At 42.6% G+C, this 26,029-nt stretch overlaps 1 protein-coding gene and 1 long non-coding RNA gene across 3 annotated transcripts; one reads left to right on the plus strand and one right to left on the minus strand.

Moving 5' to 3' along the window:
• Positions 1 to 12,344: 12,344 nt before the first annotated feature.
• Positions 12,345 to 13,639, minus strand: LOC308626125. The gene is made up of 3 exons (XR_014017203.1): positions 13,559 to 13,639; positions 12,869 to 13,068; positions 12,345 to 12,627 (listed from the first exon to the last, which is right to left on the minus strand). It is a non-coding gene; the product is annotated as an uncharacterized lncRNA (long non-coding RNA).
• A 623-nt stretch (positions 13,640 to 14,262) lies between these two features.
• VGLL2 (vestigial like family member 2) lies at positions 14,263 to 21,826 on the plus strand. Of its 2 annotated transcripts, XM_081250942.1 has the most exons (4): positions 14,263 to 14,356; positions 16,575 to 16,887; positions 18,950 to 19,471; positions 20,745 to 21,826. In XM_081250942.1, the coding sequence occupies exons 1-4, from the start codon at positions 14,276 to 14,278 to the stop codon at positions 20,783 to 20,785; spliced, it is 957 nt and encodes a 318-aa protein (XP_081107068.1). In that variant the 5' UTR covers positions 14,263 to 14,275; the 3' UTR covers positions 20,786 to 21,826. The 2 variants fall into 2 exon arrangements, with proteins under 2 accessions (XP_081107068.1, XP_081107067.1); XM_081250941.1 differs by lacking the exon at positions 20,745 to 21,826 and having other exon boundaries at positions 18,950 to 19,923.
• Positions 21,827 to 26,029: the final 4,203 nt, after the last annotated feature.

Here is a 26,029-nt window from a genome sequence, read left to right on the forward strand (position 1 = left end):
AGAAAGTTATTTGGTTTGACATTATTGCTAATAGAAAACAAATATTGTTAAACTCTTCATGATAATAACATAATTAGCAATTTTGCTGAAATGAAGGCAAGAAAATGCATGTTTTGTCATATTTTGCTTTGTTGTTACTCATCCAAACATCCCCAACCCGTCAAAAGAATACCTAAATATGTGCAATAATAATTAAATCCAATTGTGCTGTATTTTTGCCTAATTTAAGTCACTGTGGGTTCTGTATTATGCTAGCTCCTGTGGTAATAATGGCAAGCAAAGGGAGACATTATCCCCCTCTCATGGGGTTTAAAAGCAAGCGGGAAGCATAGAAATCGATCAAATATTCATGCCACTGAATATTTTATTTCAACCTAACTTCTGAGATAAAATCATGCTTCTATTGAAAGAGGATTAGTGACTTTGAGAATGTATGGAAAGGTTCGAAAAGGTAGTCTTAAGTGCAGCGTAATACAGCAATTCTGGAACGTAGTAGGCAAACTAAAGGAAAGCATGAAAGAGAATAAGGCTCAGAAGTGAAGGTCGCTCACATCTCAGCTGCCTCAGAGTCAGGCAGCTCAGAGTGGGAAAGAGACCCACTCTGTGACTAGGAAATAACCAGTCTGATGGCTTTATTCTTTGTATAAATCATGGCTTACTTCTTGATCTTAAAAAAAAAGAAAGTAAAAAGGGAATATTCAAAAAGTAGAAACAACTCAAATGTTCTTCAATAGGTGAATGGGTAAGCAAATTGTGATACACCAATACAAAGGAATACTACTCAGCAATAAAAAGGAACAAACTATTAATTCACATAACAACTTGGATGAATCTCAGATGCATATTGCTAAGTGAAAAGAGCCACACCAAGAAAGGCTACATACTGCATGATTCCATTTATATGGCATTCTAGTCTGGATACAGCAAAGCTACAGTCACAGAAAAGATACCAGTGGCTGCCAGAGTCTAGGAGTGAGAGGGGTCAGGAGTTGACTACAAAGACACTTGAGGGAATTATTTTTTTAATGATAAAACTTCTGTATCTTAATTTTGATGGGGTTATATTCTTGTTTGCATTTGTCAAAACTCATATGACTATGCATTGCCAAGGGTGAACTTTTCTGTATGCAAATTTACCTTAATTTTTAAAAATCACTTCATCGTACCCAAAGAAAAAGAGAAAGAAAATATATAAGGAAATGTTGAAATGTTACAATGCTATAACTTGGTTGGTGATTCTTCTCTAAATTCTTGCATCTTCAGTTTTTGACACCCCACCCACTACCTGTGAAACTTAGATCATAACTGCAAGTTGGAAGTGAAGAGTAAGTACAAGTAATTGATGAATCTTCAAACTGTCTTGACAGACCTCAGCAATTAGACTGGAAATGCAAATGCACAGTTCACTTATTTATTCCACTCCATTTAAATTCTGATGTATACTTATGTCTCAAATTTAACCCAGACTAAAAAGGCATCTCACTTGAAGCCTATCTTTTTATGTAGAAATGGAATGTGTTAAGTAAAATGTTTTGAAAATCCTTATGAGACTGAAGAACATAAATGAGCAGTTACTATAAGCAGTAACCTAATCTTCTGGCAGTTGTAAAGGAGCTGAACTTTTACAATAAAGGTTTAGGGGAAATTTTTCTGGAATTGGTTGCCATGATAATCCTTTGGAATAAATTGATATGGTGACGCAACTTAACAAACATGGGCTTCAACCATGCAACAGTAAAACAAAGAATACTTGTTCTTGAAGATAATTATACTCTGACTTTCAGAGGAAAGTGTATTTGATTACCTAAGCTAAAGTAGATTTTCTTCCTTTTCTAGCAGCTGACAATCATAAGACGTGAGGTGCAATTGTGATCTCCCCAGGCCACTTCCCAAAGAGCATGCCAGTCTACCCTCCCCTGCAAGGAAATCCCAAATTTTAACAATCAGACATTTTTTCACTCAAATTGCTGGATACTTTCCAAGACTACTGACCAGTTAGGAGATGGTGAATTAGTATCTCCTTTTTTTCCTGTATCTAACTTTTATTAGACTTCATATACAAATATGAATTACCCCATAGAACAGATGTGAATTCCTTTCACCATAAAGAAGAATCTAGATAACAGAAGCAATGAAAAGATAAACAGTACTAGACCCAACTGGATATAATTTCTCTACTGCTATCATCTTCCCAAACTTGAATCTTTTAAAGTTGACCAATCACAAGCACTGAAATTGAAACTGTGATTAAAAATCTTCCAACAAACAAAAGCCCAGGACCAGATGGCTTCACAGGCAAATTCTGTCAAACATTTAGAGAAGAGCTAACACCTGTCCTTCTCAAACTCTTCCAAAATATAGCAGAGGGAGGAACACTCCCAAACTCATTCTACAAGGCCACCATCACCCTGATACCAAAACCAGACAAAGATGTCACAAAGAAAGAAAACTACAGGCCAACATCACTGATGAACGTAGATGCAAAAACCCTCAACAAAATAGCAGCAAACAGAATCCAACAGCACATTAAAATGATCATACACTATGATCAAGTGGGGTTTATCCCAGGAATGCAAGGATTCTTCAATATATGCAAATCAATCAATGTGATACACTATATTAACAAATTGAAAGAGAAAAACCATATGATCATCTCAATAGATGCAGAGAAAACTTTCGACAAAATTCAACACCCATTTATGATAAAAACCCTCCAGAAAGTAGGCATTAGAGGGAACTTACCTCAACACAATAAAGGCCATATATGACAAACCCACAGCCAACGTCATCCTCAATGGTGAAAAACTGAAACCGTTTCCACTAAGATCAGGAACAAGACAAGGTTGCCCACTCTCACCACTCTTATTCAACATAGTTTTGGAAGTTTTAGCCACAGCAATCAGAGAAGAAAAAGAAATAAATGGAATCCAAACCGGAAAAGGAGAAGTAAAGCTGTCACTGTTTGCAGATGACATGATGCTATACATAGAGAATCCTAAAGATGCTACCAGAAAACTACTAGAGCTAATCAATGGATTTGGTAAAGTAGCAAGATACAAAATTAATGCACAGAAATCTCTTGCATTCCTATACACTAATGATGAAAAATCTGAAAGTGAAATTAAGAAAACACTCCCATTTACTATTGCAACAAAAAGAATAAAATATCTAGGAACAAACCTACCTAAGGAGACAAAAGACGTGTGTGCAGAAAATTATAAGACACTGATGAAGGAAATTAAAGATGATACAAACAGATGGAGAGATATACCATGTTCTTGGATTGGAAGGATCAACATTGTGAAAATGACTCTACTACCCAAAGCAATCTACACATTCAATGCAATCCCTATCAAACTACCACTGGCATTTTTCACAGAACTAGAACAAAAAATTTCACAATTTGTATGGAAACACAAAAGACTCCGGATAGCCAAAGCAATCTTGAGAAAGAAAAATGGAGCTGGAGGAATCAGGCTCCCTGACTTCAGACTATACTACAAAGCTACGGTAATCAAGAGAGTATGGTACTGGCAGAAAAACAGAAATATAGATCAATGGAACTGGATAGGAAGCCCAGAGATAAACCCACACATATGATCACCTTATCTTTGATAAAGGAGGCAAGAATACACAGTGGAGAAAAGACAGCCTCTTCAATAAGTGGTGCTGGGAAAACTGGACAGCTACATGTCAAAGAATGAAATTAGAACACTCCCTAACACCATACAAAAATAAACTCCAAATGGATTAAAGACCTAAATGTAAGGCCAGACACTATTAAACTCTTAGAGGAAAACATAGGCAGAACACTCCATGACATAAATCACAGAAAAATCCTTTTCGATCTACATCCTAGAGGAATGGAAATAAAAACAAAAATAAACAAGTGGTACCTAATGAAACTTAAAAGCTTTTGCACAGGAAAGGAAACCATAAATAAGACGAAAAGACAGCCCTCAGAATGGGAAAAAATATTTGCAAATGAAGCAACTGACAAAGGATTAATCTCCAAAATTTACAAGCAGCTCCTGCAGCTCAATATTAGAAAAAGAAACAACCCAATCCAAAAATGGGCAGAGACCTAAATAGACATTTCTCCAAAGAAGATATATAGATTGCCAACAAACACATGAAAGAATGCTCAACATCATAAATCATTAGAGAAATGCAAGTCAAAACTACAATGAGATATCATCTCACACCAGTCAGAATGGCCATCATCAAAAAATCTACAAACAAGAAATGCTGGAGAGGGTGTGGAGAAAAGGGAACCCTCTTGCACTGTTGGTGGGAATGTAGATTGATACAGCCACTATGGAGAACAGTATGGAGGTTCCTTAAAAAACCTAAAATAGAACTACCATAGGACCCAGCAATCCCACTACTGGGCATATACCCTGAGAAAACCATAATTCAAAAAGATACATGTACCACAATGTTCATTGCAGCTCTATTTACAATAGCCAGGACACGGAAGCAACCTAAGTGTCCATCGACAGATGAATGGATAAAGAAGATGTGGCACATATTTACAATGGAATATTACTCAGCCATAAAAAGAAACGAAGTTGAGTTATTTGTAGTGAGGTGGATCGACCTAGAGTCTGTCATACTGAGTGAAGTCAGAAAGAGAAAAACAAATACCGTATGAATGGTCATGAAGAACCTAGGGGCAAGATGGGAATAAAGACACAGACTTACCAGAGAATGGACTTGAGGATATGGGGAGGGGGAAGCGTAAGCTGGGACAAAGTGAGAGAGTGGCATGGACATATATACACTACCAAATGTAAAATAGATAGCTAGTGGGAAGCAGCCGCATAGCACAGGGAGATCAGCTCGGTGCTCTGTGACCACGTAGAGGGGTGGGATAAGGAGGGTAGGAGGGAGGGAGACGCAAGAGGGAAGAGATATGGGGTTATACGTATATGTATAACTGATTCACTTTGTTTTAAAGCAGAAACTAACACACCATTGTAAAGCAATTATACTCTAATAAAGATGTTAAAAAAAAGAAATTAATTCACACTTATATGGTCAATTAATCTCCAACAAGGGAAGCAAGAATATACAATGGAGAAAAGACAGTCTCTTCAATAAATGGTGCAGGGGAAACTGGATGGCTGTATGCAAACGAATCAAGCAGAGCTACTTTCTCATACCATACACAACTCAAAATGGATTAAACACTTAATGTAAGACCTGAAACCATAAAACTCCTAGAAGAAAACATAGGCAGTATGCACTTTGACATCAGTCTTAACAATATTTTTTTGGATATGTCACCTCAGGCAAGGGAAACAAAAGCAAAAATAAACAAATGGGACTACATCAAACTAAGATGCCTTTGCACAACAAAGGAAACTTCCAACAAAATGAAACGGCAGCCTATCAAATGGGAGAAGATATTTGCAAACTATATACCTGATACCTGATAAGGAGTTAATATACAAAATATGCAAAGAACTCATACAACTTAACATCAAAAAAACAAACAACCTGATTAAAAAATAGCCAGACGACCTGAACAGACATTTTTCTTAAGAAGACGTACAAATGGCCAAAAGACACATGAAAAGATGCTCAATATCACTAATTATTAGTGATCTCACATTCTCACATCTGTTAGAATGGCTATTATCAAAAAACAACAAACACCAAGTTTTGGAAAGGATGTGGAGAAAAGGGAACCCTCATACACTGTTGGTGGGATTGAGAATTGGTGTGCCACTATGATAAACGGTACAAAGTTTCCTCAAAAAATTAAAAATAGAACTGCCATATGATCGAGCAATTCCACTTCTGGGTATTTACCCGAAGAAAACAAAAACACTAATTCATTCGTATATATATATATATATTATATATATATACTATATATATATATTATATATATAGTATATATATATAATATATATATATATAAACACACACAATGGAACATCACTGAGCCATAAAAAAAAAAATCTTGCATTTTGTGACAACATGGATGGAATCAAAAAGTATTATTCTAGGGTCTTCCCTGGTGGCGCGGTAGTTGAGAGTCCGCCTGCCAATGCGGGGGACACGGGTTTGTGCTCCGGTCTGGGAGGATCCCACATGCCGCGGAGCGGCTGGGCCCGTGAGCCATGGCCGCTGAGCCTGCGCGTCCGGAGCCCGTGCTCCGCAACGGGAGAGGCCACAACAGTGAGAGGCTCGTGTACCGCAAAAAAAAAAAAAAAAAAGTATTATTCTAAATGAAATAAGTGAAACAAACAGAGAAAGACAAATACTACATTATCTCATTTACATGTGGAATCTGAAAACCAAACCAAACAAACAAAACATCCTGGCTAGGTAGGGGGAAAAAAACAGCCTCATGACCAAGAACTGGGCTAGATGGCTTTTGACTCAGTGCCTAGATCTGCATTGTCTTTGTTATCACAAAGGAGCAGAAGCTCTGAAAAATACACTTAAGCCCAGGTTGAGGACCAGGATGCGCCCAGGGCATTAGCCCTGCTCATAGCTTTGAGTTTCTTTTTTATTTTTTGCCTTAGAATGTTTGTTTTGGGGTCCAGTTGTGTTTTCTGGTTATCTCTTTTTATATTTTCTTTATTATTTATATGTGTTTGAGCAAAAGGAGTGAATCTAATGGTTAATTCACTCTCATCTCTACAGAAAGCAGTTTTCACATATTCTTTAGGAAAAAATAAATAACAAAATGTCTATCTAAAGTAAGACTCTTAACATAGTGTGTATTGTTGCCTGTCTTCTTCCAGAAATCTATTTAATTATTCACCTGTCCAGGGCAGGGGGATTTGTAGGTACTAATCACTAAGCAGGATATTATGGCTAATAATTCTAGTAATTTATTTCCTCCATTAAGTATGCTATATATTACTGTACATTGAAATATACAGTAATTACATACTGTGATAAAAATGAAAAAGTTCTCGTTTCAAAGCCCCAACTTTACCAGATAAAAGAATGGTTATCTTCTGTTCCTAGTCTCATAAAAGTTCAGAAAGGCTGTACTTTTATTTCCCAAGGAGCAGACACTGTATGTACATACATGTACTCAGGCCCACAGAAAGCAAACATAATGGGCAGCTTTGCTTCTGATACTGCATACCAGAGATCTCAGCTTCACTCTCCCGATGCCTGGAAGACACAGCTCCCTTTTGTATTACATCTCCCTGGAATTCTAAAGGATCTCTGGCTAACTAATTCTGTCCAACATTTAAGAATAGGCCCCTGCTTGATGAGATTTGGGGAACACAGGACATTTTCAAGTAAAGGTGATCATGTACAATTCTTCAAGAAGGATCTTTGGTTGGAAATAACACGCATAGCGGAAATCTTTAGAAACATTACGCTATTTTCAAATCAAATGTGAGTTTATTCCAATTTCAGAGTTTGGAATCATAAACATCCTGAGACAGAGATAACCTAGTCCAGTTTCTTCTTTGTATACATGAGCAAGCTGAGGGCTTAAGGAGACACCTTTTCACACCACAGGTCAGTATACAGTGTCTTGATATCCAGTCCATCACTCCTTCCATGCTACTCATCAGCCCCTTCCATTCTTAAGAAAGTAACTAAGATAATGTCATTAGGTTGAGGGTGTATTACTTTTAGAGAAAAGACAGGACAATGTCCCATGAAATTCAGCCACTGGGCTGAGATTCCAAAGTATGTGAACTCTACAGTTACAGGCAGCCAGGGCTTAAGTCGGCCACCTCCAGTGCTTCCAAGGTGGCAATCAGCAACACACCCTTCCACCTTTCCCTGCCCCTTTTAAGAGCTAGGGGTTCTCTCTGGTTCTTTAACTACTTGCCTACTTGCTCACCTCACTATTTGACAACAAATGCTCTGAAATGTCTTCCTTTTGACATCTACTATTGGAATTTTCTTTCTACTGAAATAATTCTCTGTAGTTTTCAGGTCTACTACCCAAGGTAAAAAGAAAAAAAAAAAAGGACCTTTGTTTCTGTTTAACTTGTTGGGAGGGTTGCTTTAATTTAGCACTTTATTTGAAATGCACAGACATGGCCTATTTTTCTAACAGCAATAGTTGTTTACTAATAGAGTTATCCTACTGCATTACTGAAAGGCTGTTTTACCGCATCCATTACCAAAAATAATAAAGGGTAGTGCCCTGGAATTAGCTACTTCCTCATATACCCAGAAACAAAGCCATATACACTGATGCAGATTAGGGTTTCAAATTTATTTTTCCACTGAATTCCCACAGAGAAAAAGAACGCTAAGGGATAAAAATACGTGTTCATTTTGAACCATTTCAGAATCACTGGCTTCTTAAAATATTTACAAACACCAACAGACACTACTAAGGTCATGGCCACATTCTGAGTACATGATTTGTTTGGAGAAAGAATTAGCTATGCTCAGGAGTATAAGCATTAATCTACTAGTATGTAAAGAAGCTTCCTTGGTGAAAGCCCACTTTTGAGACCTGAATTTTTCAGTTTGATTTCTTACATAGTCATATTTAGCTGGTTTTCATTCCAGATTAGCTGGACAACTGACAAATTTCCACTTTGATTCACTGTGCAGCAATATCTTGCATGAGGCATATAAAATGATATACTGTTCTTAAATTTTACATTTCAAATTTTTTAAACTTTTATTTTTTAATTACCCCTGTAATGTCACGGGTTGGATTACTTTACAAATTGATTGATTCATTCCTCTCTTAAAGAAAGATGAAAAACAATAGCAGCTGGTGAAGCTTAAATTTCATAGTCAACAACTGGACTTTTACCTTAAAATATGATGCACAGTATTTATAATATAAAGTTAAGATCAAAACTAAAAGGTGTAGTCTGCTTTGGGGTCTGCTAAGCTAAGTGTCTTGATGCACCATCAAACTTCTTTCTACATGTTATACTTAAGGCATAGTTAGTTAAACCTAATTTACTTATGTCACCATGAAATAGACTTCAAAATCAGTCATTATAACCAAATACATTAAAGACAAACAATGCCAGTCTAAGAGTCAGTGCTAAAAATTCTTCCACACGTGCCAAAAGAAACTTCCTACAAGTGAGTTTCTACGAAGCTGTTTCTTGAAGCATGTGACAGGACATCACACTCAGATGGATGTATCCACCTTCTGTCTGTTATTACTGTGGTCTCCTTTTAATCCCTTTAGCATCCTGCTGAAATGAAGTTTATAAACAGAAGTTTGGGAATGAATCAACACCACTACTGTCAAATATCTAAGTCAACAGTTTAAATCCTTCAGTCTACTTCTACCTTCTGAATCTGCAAAATCCTCTATGTCCCTGCATCTTACAAAAGGAGTTTCACACGTATGTTAGTTTCTAGCATATGTTTGTTTCTAGGCTGTTATCTCCAGACTGTATGTCTTTAAAGAAAAAAAATCCACTATGGTCAGAAATCTAAGGCAAGTAGAGTGACTTTTCCAGCCAAGTAAAGATGAAAAACAACTTCTTCCCATTAAGAAATAATTTATACATGTTCTCTGAATTAACTCTTTGTGTCCAAGTAAATAATCAGAGGATGTAAATTTTCTTCTAACATTTCCACTCTTGTAAAAATCTAACGAGCCAAAATATTTTCCACACATCTATTCCAAATCTCCCTTTTTGTCATTTGTTATCATTTTTAAGGTTTGGCTCTTGTGAATTGTATTTGTGTAATAATATTTTTATACTAAGCATCTCATAGAGACTCATTAAAAAGAACTCATTTCTGAAAGATGAATCTGGTATTAAATATATTTCTCAATCCTAGAACTGGACATTACTGTCAACATGAATTCAAGAGAAAATTAAATTCAGGAAGTTGTCTTATACCTAACATGAAAATAGTCATTAAAATATAAAGGAGGAAAAGCTTAACATTCTTATAATAACCAAATATATGTTAATAATTACAAAGTAGTCTCATCTATTCATCAGGATAGACCATAGAGGATTTTTACTTGAAAACACTGTTAAAAACTACTCTAATTTGCATGAAAATAATTGAACCCTCTTTCTCTAGGTTTTTCATGAAGTACACTGGAATTCCTCCACTTAGCATTTCAGTGAGCTTTCAGAGAACAGGAATTTCTCCTTTTTCCTTTATTTCTTTAAAATAAAATCACCATTCAGACCCTCCATTAATCACTAGAGTATCATTACTAACTAACACTGAAAAAGCTGGCTTCTGCAGACATGTTTTCAACTAATACTATTAATAGGCTGAATCCACAAAATCTTGTCAGCTACTCTCCAAATTCCAAACACATCTCTGCTCTGCAAAACAGGCAATGATGGGTTTAGGGGTTTAAAAAAAAAAAAAAAGTCTGTAAGATTACCATCATGTTCATCCTCTGGCTGGCAAAACAAGGCAGCATAAAATGCCAAGACTCAATGATTCAAATAAACCATGGCTGAGGGAGGGGCTGGACTGGCTCAGGTCAGCACTCCAAATTAGTTCCACTCCTTACATCCTTCCTATAAAGCAGCTTCTTTGCAGTTTTCAGAATAAGATGACACAGGTGGACAGAAAAAATTCAGAAGGTAATGAAGTCAGTTTATTAAAAAACGAGAGGCAGTTCTTCTGAAAAGAAAATAATTTCATTGTGATGCTACCTTGAAACATGTAACCATTCAAGAGTAATTTGGCTTCATTCATTAACTTTGAGAGTAAAGGCACTTTTTATTTTCACAGTAATAGATATTGTTAGAATTGCACACTAGAACTAGGGTACTGAAAGGGAATTTTGGTGTAATTGATTTTATTTTCATATGGCAACCCCTCCCCCACCTTGGCAGCTCGGTAAATTGCCATGAAGCTATCATAAAGTGGAATTCCTTTCTAAATGAAGTTTTGTATTCCCTCGGCCCGATTAGGAAGTTAAAAGGCAATTAGATTAGATGCAATTCACAATAGATGATTTTTCTGGGGATGTTAGTACATTTTTCCTCGGGACCCAAGTTCTGGGACATTTAACTGTTTGCTTTGCAATCTCTTCTAAAATAACTGTGAAAGAGGAAGAGAGAAAGAGGGAAGAGGAGAGAGACTTTCCTCCCAGTTTTCTCCTTCAACCTGTACCCCATCCCAAGGTTCTAAATCAAAACTTGACTCCTTGGACCCTACTAATGTCTTGGCAGTTTGAATGGCTGGGAGAGTAGAAGAGTTAAATTTAATTGTGCTTTACTTTCTGCCTTAACTTAGAAACAAGAGGCAACCTCATCAGATTGATAAATACCACCCACGTGTAAATGACAGCTCTTCGGATATACAGAAACGACTGAACATGCTTCAATCTTTGGATGGATTTTAAAACTGCGTACTGTTTGTTTTCTTCTCTTTACTTTGGATTTGGGAGGAGGAGACTGCTTTCTTGCCTAAATTCAGAATTGATGCTCACTGGCCCACTTGCCTGTGTTCCTTTAAGCTCCTGTGCAGTCGGTACCCTTAGTTAGGTTCAATGATGTTTTTAAAAACTGTTTCAAATAAGAGAGGATTGAGAAATGTGAACAGAAAGAAGCCTTGGGCAACTGGCATCATATTCTCTTCATTTTCTTCGTTCAAAATGTGGGAAATCGCTGCTCCTGTAATCCTTTTCAAATATAACAAGTTGTTGGGCCTTGTTGGTTCAGAAGGATTGTCGTTATTTTCTCCTGCATTTGTAGGAAAAGTAAAGTTCAGGGCCAAAGTAAGATTAAAATGTCAGCGTGACTGGGTACAGAGGATAGGCGATGTCTACTGGGAGGTGAGCGAGGACAGGTTTCCAGCTGCCGAGCGCATTGGCTAGACATGCGATTCGGCGCTTGCCTCCTACCGCTTTTCCCGCGCAGTACTGCCAGCCTCTGGCCACGCTGCAGAGCCTGGGCTGCTCGGGAGGAAGCGCACTCAGGCGACGGATGCTCGGGCCTGGCTTGGTGCGAGACGAAGTGGTCCCCAGCAGCGAGGGTGGCTCTTCCCATGACCGTTCGCTTTTTTGCCCCCAGAGGAGATACGGGTAAAGCGATTGTTGCCCTCCTCCAAAACTCCTGGGGAGGGAGGGTTGGAGTAGTGGTAGGAGGGATGTTCTGCTTCGCCTGTGCGCCTGGATCATGGTAGGCTCCAGAAGCCACTCAGCTCAGCCACAAGGCAGCCTGGCCCCTAAAAAGAGACTTGCGTAGAACTGTACCACAGGGGTGTCTTTTTTAAAAAATTTGTTTTAAAATAGATTGCACTGTAGTTAATTTAAAAAACACTTCAGCCACTCACGACTTCTCACCATTTATAAACCGAACTGGAGACATGCAGCCACTACCCACTTATAAATTGGACAAAACCAAAATTCAACACTGAAACCATTTGGCTTAAAATATTCACGTTTTAAAGACAAATATATCTTTTTTAAAATTTTAATTTAATTCATTTTTGGCTGCGTTGGGTCTTCGTTGCTGCACGTGGGCTTTTCTCTAGTTGTGGTAAGCAGGGGCGACTCTTCGTTGCAGTGCGCTGGCTGCGAGCGGGGGCTCTAGACGGCAGGCTCAGTAGTTGTGGTGCACCGGCTTAGCTGCCCTGCGGCTGTGGGATCTTCCTCGACCAGGGCTTGAACCCCTGTCCCCTGAATTGGCAGGCAGATTCTTAACCACTGTGCCACCAGGGAAGCCCCTAAAGACAAATATATCTTTTAAGCGTGCATTTGTTCGCAGTTTTATAGCCTGTGAATCGATGTCAGACTTTTTGTTGTATTTATACTCTATTTATAAACTCTAGTTATTCACTAGAGTTCATTTCTATCAGTAATCCACGCTGCCTCTTTCTTGGGTCTGGGCTCTCAATGCTCCCAACCTCTACCCTCCCTACCCCCAAGTATGCCCTACAGGTATTCTTGTAACGCTCTTTCCCCCACCTGTCCCGACGTACAGAAAGCCTTGTCTCAATTCGTTCCTAAACTTTAAGGACAGAGAACTACAGGGCTGGGGGAGGGGTGCCTGGGAAGGCGGAAAGCGTTGCAGGAAGCAGGTCCGAGCCAGGAGAGCTCTCAGGGAAGGAAACAGAACGGCGATGCGAAATGCGTGTTTCACAACTGGAGTGTATTCTCTTTCACCTCTGAAATGAAACAAGCAAACAAAATCGCAGCTGCTGTATTACTGACTGAAGAGTCAGCAAAAGTCCTCTCTGACCTCCCTGCAGTGCCTAGGATAATTCCTCTTGCAGCCAATGAGTCCTCGTTCCAAAAAGTTACTGAAACTTTAAAGGATGCCGGCCGAGGAGACTCGGGGCGGCCGGGGTCTGGGTAAAGCCGCCTGGACTCCTCGAAAGCAGCTGGTACCCGGACGAGCTGGAGGCGGGGAGTGAATAACGCGGACCTAGAGGGTTCAGACGGAGGGCGTCAAAGAGAAAGGGCGGGATAATCTAGAGGGGCAATAGGGACCCGCCCCAGTGAGCAGAATTAAAAGGTGTGGTAGCTGACGGCGTGTGGATTGGCTCCGAGGGGGCGCAAAGGAGGTGCCGCAGGGCAGCGGTTACAGGCTTCAGCCGCTGCCGTTTCCCCGCAGAGGGAGCTCCTCCGCGCAGAGAGGAGTTCCCGGACTCTTACATCCTGTCTGCGAAGATCCGGATTTCCTGGGGGATTCCTAGGGATAGCGCCGTTCCTCCCGCCGAGGAGCCGAGAGCAAAGAATCTTCCCCACCTCGCCACCCCGGACGCACACACTCAACTCTCCAGTGTGAGGTCGGGACTCCCCACAAGACCTTTCCCCACTACTCAACAACTTTCTTTCTCTCTCTAAATGTAAAAGCCCCCATTTCTGCCCTCTCCTCTTCGTCTTCCCGCCCCCTCCTGCTTTAGCCTGGAAAATCCTTGCTCCTCACGGTGCGAAGTCTCAGGGCTCAAGTTCCGGGCTGCGCAGTTCACCGCACCCTTCGGCCACAGGTTCACCGCCGGGTAGCCCAGGGAAACGCACCGGCAGCCCCTCGGTCCCTCGTCCCACGCACCCCATTGGCCTCCCGGCCCCGCCCCCAACCCCTCCTCCTCCGCGGCCCGGGAGTGGCGTCAGCACGCCGGCCCCGCGTGGGGTTTAAATGCCCACTAGCTGGAGGCTGGGCGCTTCCATCTCGGAGCGCGGTGGCGGCTGTAATTGCAGGGGTGGGAAGGGAGCGTGCGAGCGGGATCCCGAGCCGCGGAGCACGCTGCCCCTCGCTCCGCCGCGGATGACTTGGGAGCTCGGGTCCAAGTGCCGCCCATGCAGCATCCCTGCCCTCCGCCGCCCGAGAGTTGATGATAAAACACTTAACCGTCTCCGCTGCGGGAAGCCATGAGCTGTCTGGATGTTATGTACCAAGTCTATGGTCCTCCCCAGCCTTACTTCGCAGCCGCCTACACCCCTTACCACCAGGTACGTGTCTCCTCTCGGCCGGGCCTCGTAGACAGGTGGCGCGCCCCGGCTTCTCCGAGCACTGCCAGTACTCCGAGGTTCCCGGTGCCTCCGCGCGGATACTGGGCGTCTGAACAGCGGCGGGCGCTTCCCGGATGCGGGGATTGCCCGCGCTGCCTCCCAGTAGGTTGAGCTAACCCCTTTAGCTTGCCCGTTTGCTCTCTCGGGAAGGCAGCTAAGTCCTGCTAGTGCGTGCCCCGGACTTCCCGGGAATAGTTAGACGAGGATCGCGCGAGCTGCATTGATTTCTTAGGGTAGGTCGGACTCCAGATTTCTTCCAAGCCCGGGAAGATGCAAGCAAAGCTCACTCAGTGAAAACCAAACTTTGGTCCCAAAGGTGAGAGTGACAACAAAACAAAAGCAAAGGCCTGTCTCTATGTCTGAGAATCAAAGACTCGCGTTCTCATCTCTGCAAGCTTATTTTATCAAACGCTTTTTTTTTTCCGTTTCAATTCTCAGGCGATCAGGCCAATTAATTCCAGAACCAGCGAATTCGTTACAAAGAGAACCGCACGAAACTCATTGGCTTTATAATCTTTGCTTTGCAAAGTTCTGGGAAATATTATTGACCCGGCAGAGGCAAGCTTCATAGCTAATACTTCGCCTTTCGCTAGCTGAGTCCGGCTGCCCTGCCATCAACAAACCCACTTTTGAGAAGACCACTAGCCCCGGTTCTGCAAACTCTTCAAGTTTCGTTTAATTTTTACAATATTTCTATTCTCCGGGCTATATCTGGTCGAAGTTTTTCTTTTCATTCCTCAGCTGCTGTAGTCGAAATTGAGGACAGTAGTCCAGGAAATGAATAAGATCGCACTCCAGTGGGTGGAGGGGGGGATCCCCTAGGAGTCCGGACGAGGTTGGAAAGTGAGGGCCTGGACTCCTGCTTCGGGAAAATTGAAATACACCCCAGTGTCCAAGTCCATGCTTTTGCCAATTTTGCTTGCAGAATGTCTATTTGAAAATTTCCGGATGAATTAATGATGAAATGGGTAGATTTTGCCTTTTGTTTTTGCTTTTCTCCCTCCTCCTCTCCTTTTTAAAACTTTCCAACCAGAAGTTTGTTTAGTCTCAATGTTAATTTTAGGAATCACCAGAGTCTCTCATTGTAAGCCAAGTGGGAATGTGGTAGAAATGGTGATATTGCTAAATAACTCCAGTCTTTTGGCTTCGGTGTCCAAGATGAGCTCCTTCCCAGGCTGGGAGTATTACAAAGAGGAAAGGAGGGTTGGTTTTCTGTCTGTTTGGTCCTTTCTCCTCCCTGACCCTGGACCAATCTATTGCCCCAAGATCTCTGTTCATTTTTGTATGATCAGGGTCTCCCTTGAAGGGCATCCCTGCCTGCATACTGCTTTAACACTGCATTCAGTCCATTGCTCGTTTCTAAGAAAGTTTTCAGCGGCCACACTTGGTTTTGTAAATCATTAGCAGACAGTCATGATTTACCCAACCTTACAGCCAAGATCATCCTCTGCTCCTTTTTACTACTTTTTTTCCTCAATATACACAGATGGTGAGGGTAGACATTCTCATAGCCCACTAGTTTTTCCTTACTCAAAAGATCTCTTTAAAAGCTGAGACTTTCTAATGGCCAGTTTATGAATGACCAAATATCAACTTGCATTTATTAAAATGATCCATGTCACGATGTTATTCCATGTTTTTATCCTGCAGCAGTTCTTCCTTTACATCCTTGCTGTGTAGAGTGGATTTTGTTATTTTCGTGTTCTATCATGAGGATGCTTTAATCCTGCATCTTGCATGTCTGCCCTGAATTCTCAGGCAGGGAACAGTCAGGTCCTAACTGGACTTGGGTGCCCTTTACCCTTGGAGCCTGATTTTAAAACTATATCTGCATTGAGCCTGGCTCTGTGGTCAAACTGCTTAGGCATCTTCCTGGACCTCTACCCTGACACCTTCAGAGACTTCTCCCTGTGGCCTGGCAGCAATTCCAGGGAGACAGAGACTCCAAGAAGGGCAGTCGGCCTCTCAGGAACCCCACCTTTTTTGAGCTGCAGGTTGGGAGGCCTGTTGACTGCAGCCCACGTTACTGAGCACTGGGCATGGGCACCGATATCAGTTGCTCCTGGATACCTTCGGGATCCGGATGAGGGAGTGCAGTCTGAACACAATTTGCTCGCTCTTTTGAAATTGACTTCTCTATTCTTTCTCCTTTGAGCAGAAACTAGCCTGTTACTCCAAAATGCAGGAGGCCCAGGAGTGCAACGCCAGCCCCAGCAACAGCAGCGGCAGTGGCAGCTCCTCCTTCTCCAGCCAAACTCCGGCTAGTATAAAAGAAGAAGAAGGCAGCCCAGAGAAAGAGCGCCCACCAGAGGCGGAGTACATCAACTCCCGCTGCGTCCTTTTCACCTATTTCCAGGGAGACATCAGCTCTGTGGTGGACGAGCACTTCAGCCGGGCCCTGAGCCAGCCTAGCAGCTATTCCCCAAGCTGTACGAGCAGCAAAGCCCCGCGGAGCTCCGGGCCCTGGCGGGGTAAGTATGGGGCCCCAACTGGCAAGGGAGGATAGAGAGCCCTCATAGCCTGGGGTCCACCTACAGGGGTTCAAAGAGATGCAGCTGAAAGAATGCTAGGTGTTAGAGAAGAGGTGAGGAGGGCCATTGGGGGAGGATAAGGAAATCGAAGGAGGAGTAGGCACAGGCCTAAGATCTCTCCTTGAAGAGGCAGGGCAGAGCAGTGACCTAGAAAAAACCAATAGCCTTGGAATTGGGAGGCCTATGTTTGTGTGTTGGCTCCACCACGTCCTAGCAATATGACCTTGGGCAAGTCTCTTAACCTTCTGGAGGTCACTCTATTTACTGGTCTCTAAAATTAGAATAATACTTGCCCACTTAACTATCCCTGGAGGTGGCTGTAAGGGAAACAGAAAATGTATGTAAATGTGCTCTGGAAGTGTGAGGTTTCCAACAGCCTCCCAAGGCAGGTGGGGGCGGGGAGGGGGATCTTCACGAACAACAGCTTACAGGGCCCTTACCCTATTTCTGAAAATCTTTCCAGAGAAAAAAGTCCTAGAATGCAATGCAAGCAAAACCTGCTGAAGAATGTCTCCTAAAACCTACTTATGCCTTTTGCCAGATTTTGATTACTTGGGAAATCTTGAAGCAGAGAATGTCTTTCAATAAGCGAGTAAAATAATAAAGAAATAAGAATTTAAGGGTAGCCAAAACGTCTCTAAGGGATTTCCCCAAACACATCCCTTCTTTATTGGTTTACCCTTCTCACCAAGCACTGCTTTACCTAGCCTGGGACAATGATTTCTTGGATGAGTCAACGAACTCTCCCTTCTATTCTGAAACCTTGACCTCCCTTTATTACCAAAACAAGGGTGGAAGTAACTATTTGGTAACTTTGGTGACTTTCTCACTAATCTTAGCTTTTGATGTGTACCAAGCTGAGAAATGAGGACTTTGTTATAACAAAGGAAAACAAATATTTCATTTTGGGGGAAATGACAACTGTCGCCCTTCCTTTTTTTTCTTAAGTGTGTGACAGTTTGTACAAACCTTGCCTAGACAAGATCCAAAAACATTAGTTTTAAATACAAAACATTCTTTTTATTCTCCAGTTGCCTAAATACTTTTAACAGGAAGGCTGTTCCCTACTTAGAATGCATTTTCAAAGCATTTTAAATTATCTACTATGAAATGCAGATGCCTTCTCCAGGGTTCTTTTAATTAAAAGTCTTTCTTTCCTTTCCTCCCAACTAAAGGCAACAAATTTGATCTAAATGCTGTTCTCTTAAAACGCTTCCAGACACTAGGGGTCAACAATGATACAAACAATAATTATTATTGTTGTTATTATTATTATTCCTGGCGTCCACATTTTGACGCAGAAAATTTTTTAATTAAAACTGAAAAGACCTGTCCCTTCGTGTCCCCCTCTGCAAATAATACAGCTGCCCTTTTAACAGGTCAAGTTTACTCTTTGCCAAAAATTTTTTTTGAAATAAAGTTTCTAGAAAGGAGACTAATAATAGCAAGACTCCGAAATATGTCGATGGACTTCCAGTCTATCGGAGGCCTTGGAGGGGCACATTTTCTGGAGCAAGGGAGGCTGAAACGCGAGAGCGGGTAGTGAGATCGCTAGGCGGCCGACCAAGAGCGGGAAGAGGTACCTTTAGCTTGAGGAGAGGCTGCGGGCCGGGAAGGCGAGGCCGCTTCTGGTCCGAGGCCGTCCAGCCCGGAGTCCGAAGGAAGCTCCCTGCGCCCTGAAACTGGGGCTGGAGAAAGAAGTCTCTCCGCTCTTCCTCTCCCCGCCAGTCCCCAGGTTCCCGCAGCCTGGGACGCGCCTGCAACATCTGAGGAAGCGGCGCTCCTCCCCAAACGGTTCCCCCGTGCGGCGCCCGAACCTCGCGTTCCCGGGCCGCAGCCCCGCGAGAGAGGCGCCGCGCGTGCGCCCAGCACGGCGCCTTTCCCGCCCTTTGCCCGCCCCGGCCGTTCAGTTCTGAGGAGGCCGAGCGGCGTCGGCAACCGTGCTTCCGGCGGTGATTCGTTCCTCTCTCCCTCTCCTCCCCTCCGCCTCGCCGGCCCAAAGACGGCTCCTTCCCGATGAGCCAGCGCAGCTTCCCCGCCTCCTTCTGGAACAGCGCTTACCAGACGCCGGTGCCCGCGCCGCTGGGCAGCCCGCTGGCCGCCGCTCACTCGGAGCTGCCCTTCGCCGCCGCCGACCCCTACTCACCGGCCGCGCTGCACGGCCACCTGCACCAGGGCGCGGCAGAGCCCTGGCACCACGCGCATCCCCACCACGCGCATCCGCACCACCCCTACGCGCTGGGCGGCGCCCTCGGCGCCCAGGCCGCCGCCTACCCGCGGCCCGCCGCCGTGCACGAGGTCTACGCGCCGCACTTCGACCCGCGCTACGGGCCGCTGCTGATGCCAGCCGCCTCGGGGCGCCCGGCCCGCCTCGCTCCCGCGCCGCCCCCCGCGCCCGGCAGCCCGCCCTGCGAGCTCTCGGCCAAGGGCGAGCCGGCCGGCGCCACGTGGGCCGCGCCCGGGGGACCCTTCGCGAGCCCCACGGGGGACGTGGCCGGGGGTCTGGGCCTCAGCGTGGACTCAGGTAAGCGGGAGAGGGAACGTGGCATCCCCGGGCCCCTCCTGCCCTGTGCCCAAACCTGGGCTGAGGCCGGGACCCTACTTAGTTCTCCTTGGAGACCCCAGTGACCCTGAGGCCCGAAGGTCTGCATGGCGGGCTTGTGTTTCAGCAGACAGATGACCCTGTGTTATCGGTGTGCGCAGAATGAGAAAGTAACTGGTTAATATTACAGAGGATTTTTTAAAAATAAAATTTGTTGGAAAGGTTCTAGCTCTGTGCTGTTCAGTACTGTAGCCACCGGCCACATGTGTCGGTTGAGCACGTGAAACGTGGCCAGGCCGAATTGGGATGTGCTGTAAGTGTATAATATACACTGGATTTCAGGATTTTGTCCCAAAAAGAATGTAAAATTCATCTCACTGATGTTTTACATTGATTGCATGTTGAAATATTTTCAACACATTGCATACTGAATATATTGGGTTAAATAAAATATATTACTAAGATTAAGTCTCACCTGTTTGTTTTTTACTTGTTTTCAATGTGGCTGCTGGAAAATTTAGAATTATGCCCATGGCTCCCATTGTGTTTCTGTTGGACAGCGCTGATCTAGAGTGCCTGCTAAGAGCGTAGTTTAAATGGTGGCCCGGGGTGGGGGGTGGGGGGGTCTTGTCACCTCTTGTGGTAGTTACAAGTCATACAAATATGACTCATGACTCTGATATCAACTTAATTGTCAAATTAAATAGGTCTCTGGAAAACATAAAACTTAACAAGAATATGATTTTAGTGATAATATTAAGTCCCTAGCTTGAAGAGTTGAATTTGAAAGGTACAGTTAAATAAGGGTTTACTTTTTTGTTTGCTTTATTTTTAGGGCAAATGAAAAAAATAGTTATATAATAAATGCAATCATTGGCTCGTAGTCTTGCCTGCTCTCCCTTCCCTCAGGTGCAAATTTGACACTTGTTTGCTTTGCTTTTACTTTCATTCATGCCCTTTAGATGAATTCTGTGACTTTCACAATGAAACAGTGGTGTTTGTCTTTCTCTTTCTTTAAATATCTTGTGCCTTCCCTCCCCCACCCCCTTCTCTCTCCCTCTCTCTCTCTTCTCCCTCTCTCTCTCCCTTTTATTTTCTCTCTGTTTTCAGATTTGCAGCCTCAGGACAAAAGCAAGGATCTGTACTGGTTTTAGACAACCCACCTTCTTCCCTGTAGGTCTCTGCATAGCGCAATTGGTGACACTCAGAGCTGAAATCAAGTGGGTTTGTAACAGCTTCTGATCTTGGTTTGCAGCTCGTCGTTATTCCCTCTGTGGTGCATCCCTCCTGAGCTGATCTGCTGACCCAGGGTTTCCCCTTCCCTTTCCCTTCTGACCAGCCATGGAGGCTGGCATCTGTGCCTCTCACTTCATGGATGAGGACATGGGGGAATGCAGAGACTTCAAACTTCTCCGTGTATTGGGAAAACCAGATCACACATCGACAGAATGTTCATCTAAAAATAATTTCTTCTGCCAAAAGAGGAAATCCAAAGACTCTGAATGATGCTTAATGACTTTTGGGCAAATCACTGGAAATATCCATGGTGATCACTTAGGTGACATGATATCATAGTTTTCTTGGAAAGAGGGAAAGAAAAAGAGATGTTTTGGTGTGAATATTTTTTATGCTGATGTGAATTATTTCATTAAGTAGTGTGATCTTAGCACTGCCGATGTCAATATCCTCAGACTGAAATGTATTTGTATTTGCATCAAGGACTGTGGTAGAGAAGTCAAAAGAAGCCAATTCCTTCTTCCTCACCTGTAGCCTCCAGCTCCTTTCCTGCCCGCTCCCTCCCTACAACACGCACTCCAGACACAAAGACACACTTTTTCCTTTGGACTGTGAACGTGGAAGCCTCAGCCTGAATGTGAGCGGCAAGTGGCTTATCTGGAGCCACCTGCCCGAGTCTTACTGAAATGCAGCTGTTGTAGGACAACTGTTTAAAACTCCAGAAATACATCGACCAAAGGGGGCACTTCCCAGTGTTTGGCACAGCAATTGCAGTTGCACTGGATATGTTTTATATGTGTGTGTGTGTGTATATATCATATTTTTTACAAAGAACATTTTATGAAGAAAGAAGAAACTCTCTCTGCCTTCTCTCCCACAAATTCTGTCCCTCCCTCTATCCTCCTTTGGATGAAAAAAAGTAAGCATCAAGAGGCCCCAATTGTCTCCAAGAAGAAGAACTAGGAGTCACCAGAAGGGGAAGAGATGCCCATGGAGTCTCTGGTACCTCGAATATTCTTTTCAGTCTCTGTGGTCATGGTTTGGTCACTTTAGTGTTGGGACAGGGGAAGGGGTACACATGTGGGCAAAACTGAAGGAGATGAGGAAGAAGAAACGAACATTAAAGATGTTTGTTTACCACTATGTCGCTGTGTTATTTCTTTAAAGGAAAGCAAATACCTTAGTTTTTCTCTAATAGCATAAAATAATTTATAGTAGTATGATCTGATGTCAGGAAGTAAAATTACTTCGTATATATATATTTGGTCTTCCAAAGTGATCGTCATGCCGTGAAACCTGTGAACCCCTTTCCACCTCATGTCAACCCTGGACATGAGAAGTTGGGTATCCCCCCCTCCTTTTTACAGATAAGAAAATGGTAGCCCACGGAAGGCCAGGTTATCTGATGGCCTTCATCAAGTAAAAGCAGAGATGTATAGAAAACACTACTTGTATACCATTGAGTCAGATACACACATTTTTCTCCAAAAGAGAATTATTCTAGACTCTTCAGATAGTAGAGTCCTCAGTTTAAAAATGTTTTGGAAATACTGGTTATTTTATATTTTAATCAGCTAGGCTAGGAAACCAAACCTACAGCTAGGCCAAAAAAGAGAAATTATTAAATGAATGGTTTCGTTTTCCCTTGATGCCAAAGTAACTCGTGTTCTTTCGCTAAAGAGAGAGATTTAGTGTTATGCCCAAACTGCCCTTGAAAGTTGTTAAAGCATAAAATATTAATTCAAATCTTGATCTTCATTATAACACAAGAGGCAAATACAGTGTATATTGGGTAATTGTCTCAAGAGTTGGGTGCAGTTAAGGGACCTTACTCAGAACATGGCTTAGCAGAGTTACCCATCCCCTCTTTCTATCATTTTGGTACCTGTTAAGTAGACTATGATCATTACAAGAACGTATTACTGTTTTTGCTCAGATGGAAGGTACTATACGATTATATTGTCCCAGATGTGATAGTAATGAGTAATAACTAATTGTATTGCATATAGCAATAACTAATGTTAATTATCATGCCCCAGGCACTGGTCTGAGGGCTTTATATATAGGTTAACTTATTTAAACCTCACAACAATTCTGTGTGGTACTTATTACCACAGAGGCTCACAGAGGAGAAGTAATCTGCCCAGTCACATAACTGGGCAGAGCCAGGATGCCAACCCAGGCAGCCCGGGACAGAGACTGCACTATTAATCTACTGCAGTAACTACTGGCCCACTTCTGATCTGTCTTGAAATGCTCAACTTTGGGCTTACTTTCTCCTCCACAATAGATGAATAAAGAAGGGAAAAGAGACAGGCCAGCAAAGACTGACATGCTGTAGAACTTATAGAATCCCAGGTATCAAAGGAAGTATCAAAGGACGTTGTCCAGACTCCTTCGTCAAATGGCACTACCTGTAGACCACTCAGCCAGATGCATTTTTCCATTCATCTCTAGGAAGGAATTATTATTGCTTCTCTTATTAATTCATTTCAGTATTTATAGCCTTCTCTGCTCTGAAGCTCTTCACACCCAACCTAACCAAGTCGTGTTAAGCGTGTTAGTCTGAGGTTTGGACATTGAAGCAATAACTAAAATTAACTTTGGATTCTCTGTGATTTTTTTAAATCCATGTTCCATTGGCATGGATCACTGGTGTATACAAGCATAAATAAAACGCATTTGGTTCCAGCGCACTTTTAAAACTTTGCCACTGAGTGTACAGACGAAGAAGAAAACACAGCAAGTGCATTTTCTGCTGGACATCTTTTGCAAGTAGCCCCCCTCCCCAAGAAGCTTTCCTTGTGCTCAACCTACGTTAGCACTCACAAGATCTCTGATCAGAACCCACAGGGGGCCTTTTCCCAGCCATGAGGTTCTGATTACTGAAGCCTCCTGAGCTGCATCCGACCTGAATATCAGGTTGCTGGGGAGGAGACTCATTCACTGGAACTGGCCTTTGGGGCAGTCCTGAACAGACCGTCCAGACTGCCGAACAGGGCTCCAGTGACCTAGCACATAGGACACACGGAGCCGAGGGGCAGACCATTTCCCTCCATGTTACACGTTCCCAAAGTAGAAATGCAAGAGGCCCTGGAACGATCATCACTCGGTTCTGTGTATTAAGACTTTCAAAGGGAACTTTGGTGAACTCATAGCTCTAACTGACATTTTTTTGACATTCTTTTAGGCCCAGCAAGTCACGTAAAGGATGAATTCTCATGCTTGTCTTGCTAATATTCGTGAAACCATGCAGATTAGAGAAGGCCCTAGTAGTTGAAAAAAGGACATTCAAAGAAAGGAGGGATGACATGAGAAAAGGTAAACATGTTTTTGCATATATTATACCTGGTTGGGGGTCTGAGAGAAAGATTAGATTCTCCTCTAATCATCCCGGTTGGCACTGGTGTCCTCCTCATCCACGGTTTTCCCTTTGCACTTGGCCTCTACTGAGGGAGAGGTGAGGAAAAGGGGAGAGACAGCTCTCCGCCACCAAATAATCCTGTTGCCGATTGCCCTCTGGCTGAGAATTCAGTCACCCAACTGCAGGGAACTCTATCTATTCTACTCCCTTAGTTTAATAAGAGTTGCCATCCTGTCTCATTTCCCCTTTGAAGTTCTATTTCGATGCGTGGCAAATTCTAGCAATGACTTAAGATTGATTCAGGCCTGGATGGGAGGGAGGGCAGAGGTGGTGAGTGTTGGGACATAGACTCCCTGATTGGAAGCTTCTCTTGCCGCTCTTTCTGGGTAAGTACTGCATTTTCTGTGCCCTTTCGAATAGGGGGAAACAACTTGTAAGGTAATTTTAACCTCCCATTTGCTTAGAATCGTAAATCCTGTGTTTATGTGCAGGCACCTGTACACCTCTCAAAATAAACAAGAAACCTTTTCTTAAACACTTAGTGATTGGTTACTTCAGAATTGGGGATTTTTAAAAATAAAACTTAAACTGCTTTCCATGTAAATGCCATTTCCATAAATTGCATTTTTAAACATAATTCACTAGGAGTCAAAGCATGGAAAAAAAGTTGAAAGATATTTGAAAAGACTTTAAAAATAAACGAAACCAAAAAACATAAGATTCCTTTATAAAATTGCTTCAACAGTCTATGGATAATTTGCATGCAAATAATTCACATTTTGATTGTACTTGTGAAGGTCTTTGCTCTCTATGGTCCCTTCCTCCTTGCAAGATTTTTAAGATTTGTTGTTCTTCTTTATTTGTTGCATATTTCTAAATTCTGGAGTAAAGGAAAAAATGTCCTAAAGGCAATATCATTGTTATAGTTGCTGTTTGCACATAACTGAAGTTTTGACATTTACACAAACAACAGGATTAAGCAAATGTAAATTTCATATTTCCTCAATACCAGCTCTCCCTCATCGCCCATGAATAAATGAAACTCTCAATACAAATACAGGATCCATACAATAGAATCTATTTATCTACAGATACCACACACACTCAGACACACACACACACCACTGATGCATTCCTAAAGAGAAATCAGAGACCCCATGCCCTCAGACAGACACAGACACAAATGATTATTCTCACTTGACAGACCAAGTGTACCGCTCTTTCCTTGTATTTCATTCCAGCCACAGAGGGCTGGATCAGGAGAGAGACACTTGATAGCTGCTGTTTCCGTGGTTGAAATATTTGTGAAGTTAACGCACAATCTGAAAGCAGAAGCTAATAAATTATAGGGTGCTAATTGGAGCTGGCGCAGAGCTGTCAATCATGTTATCCTAAACACAGAGAGACCCTCATAACCTAAAAAGGCAAGGCAGCCTTCAGGAGGAGCGCCCAGTTGTCTCCAGCCTTGACCTCCACCCCAGCGGAAACACTGTGTCCAGGCAGAGTGGCCACTGGCAGAGTCGGCAGAGGTGATTCTGCTAATCCAAGCTCACTTTAAGAAAATAGACAAATTGTCTTTGGGGGAAAAGAGTAAAATACTTGACTGAAAAATTAATGTTTAGAGAAACACATATTGTTTAGAGAAATATATAGTGAATTTACTGGAATAATTAATACTTTGGTAAAATGTTACTCTTTACTTGGAATTTTTCCACTTTAAAACACAAGTTTAACTCAATAAGAGAAAAATCTAAAGTTCTCCACAACACAGGGTCATGTCTACCTCAATTTACAGTGTTTCCATGGGTTTACCAGTGTACTCTTATGAAACGAAGCACCTCTAAAACAGAATTAAGGAGTCCAAATTTCCTTTGTCGTATGGAATTCATTTCTTTCATCTAGAAAAGCAACAGCAGCATATTTTCTGTTCCTTTGTTTTG

This window comes from Mesoplodon bidens (assembly GCF_964165515.1).
Source record: "Mesoplodon bidens genome assembly, chromosome: 12".
Lineage (NCBI taxonomy): Eukaryota > Metazoa > Chordata > Mammalia > Artiodactyla > Ziphiidae > Mesoplodon > Mesoplodon bidens.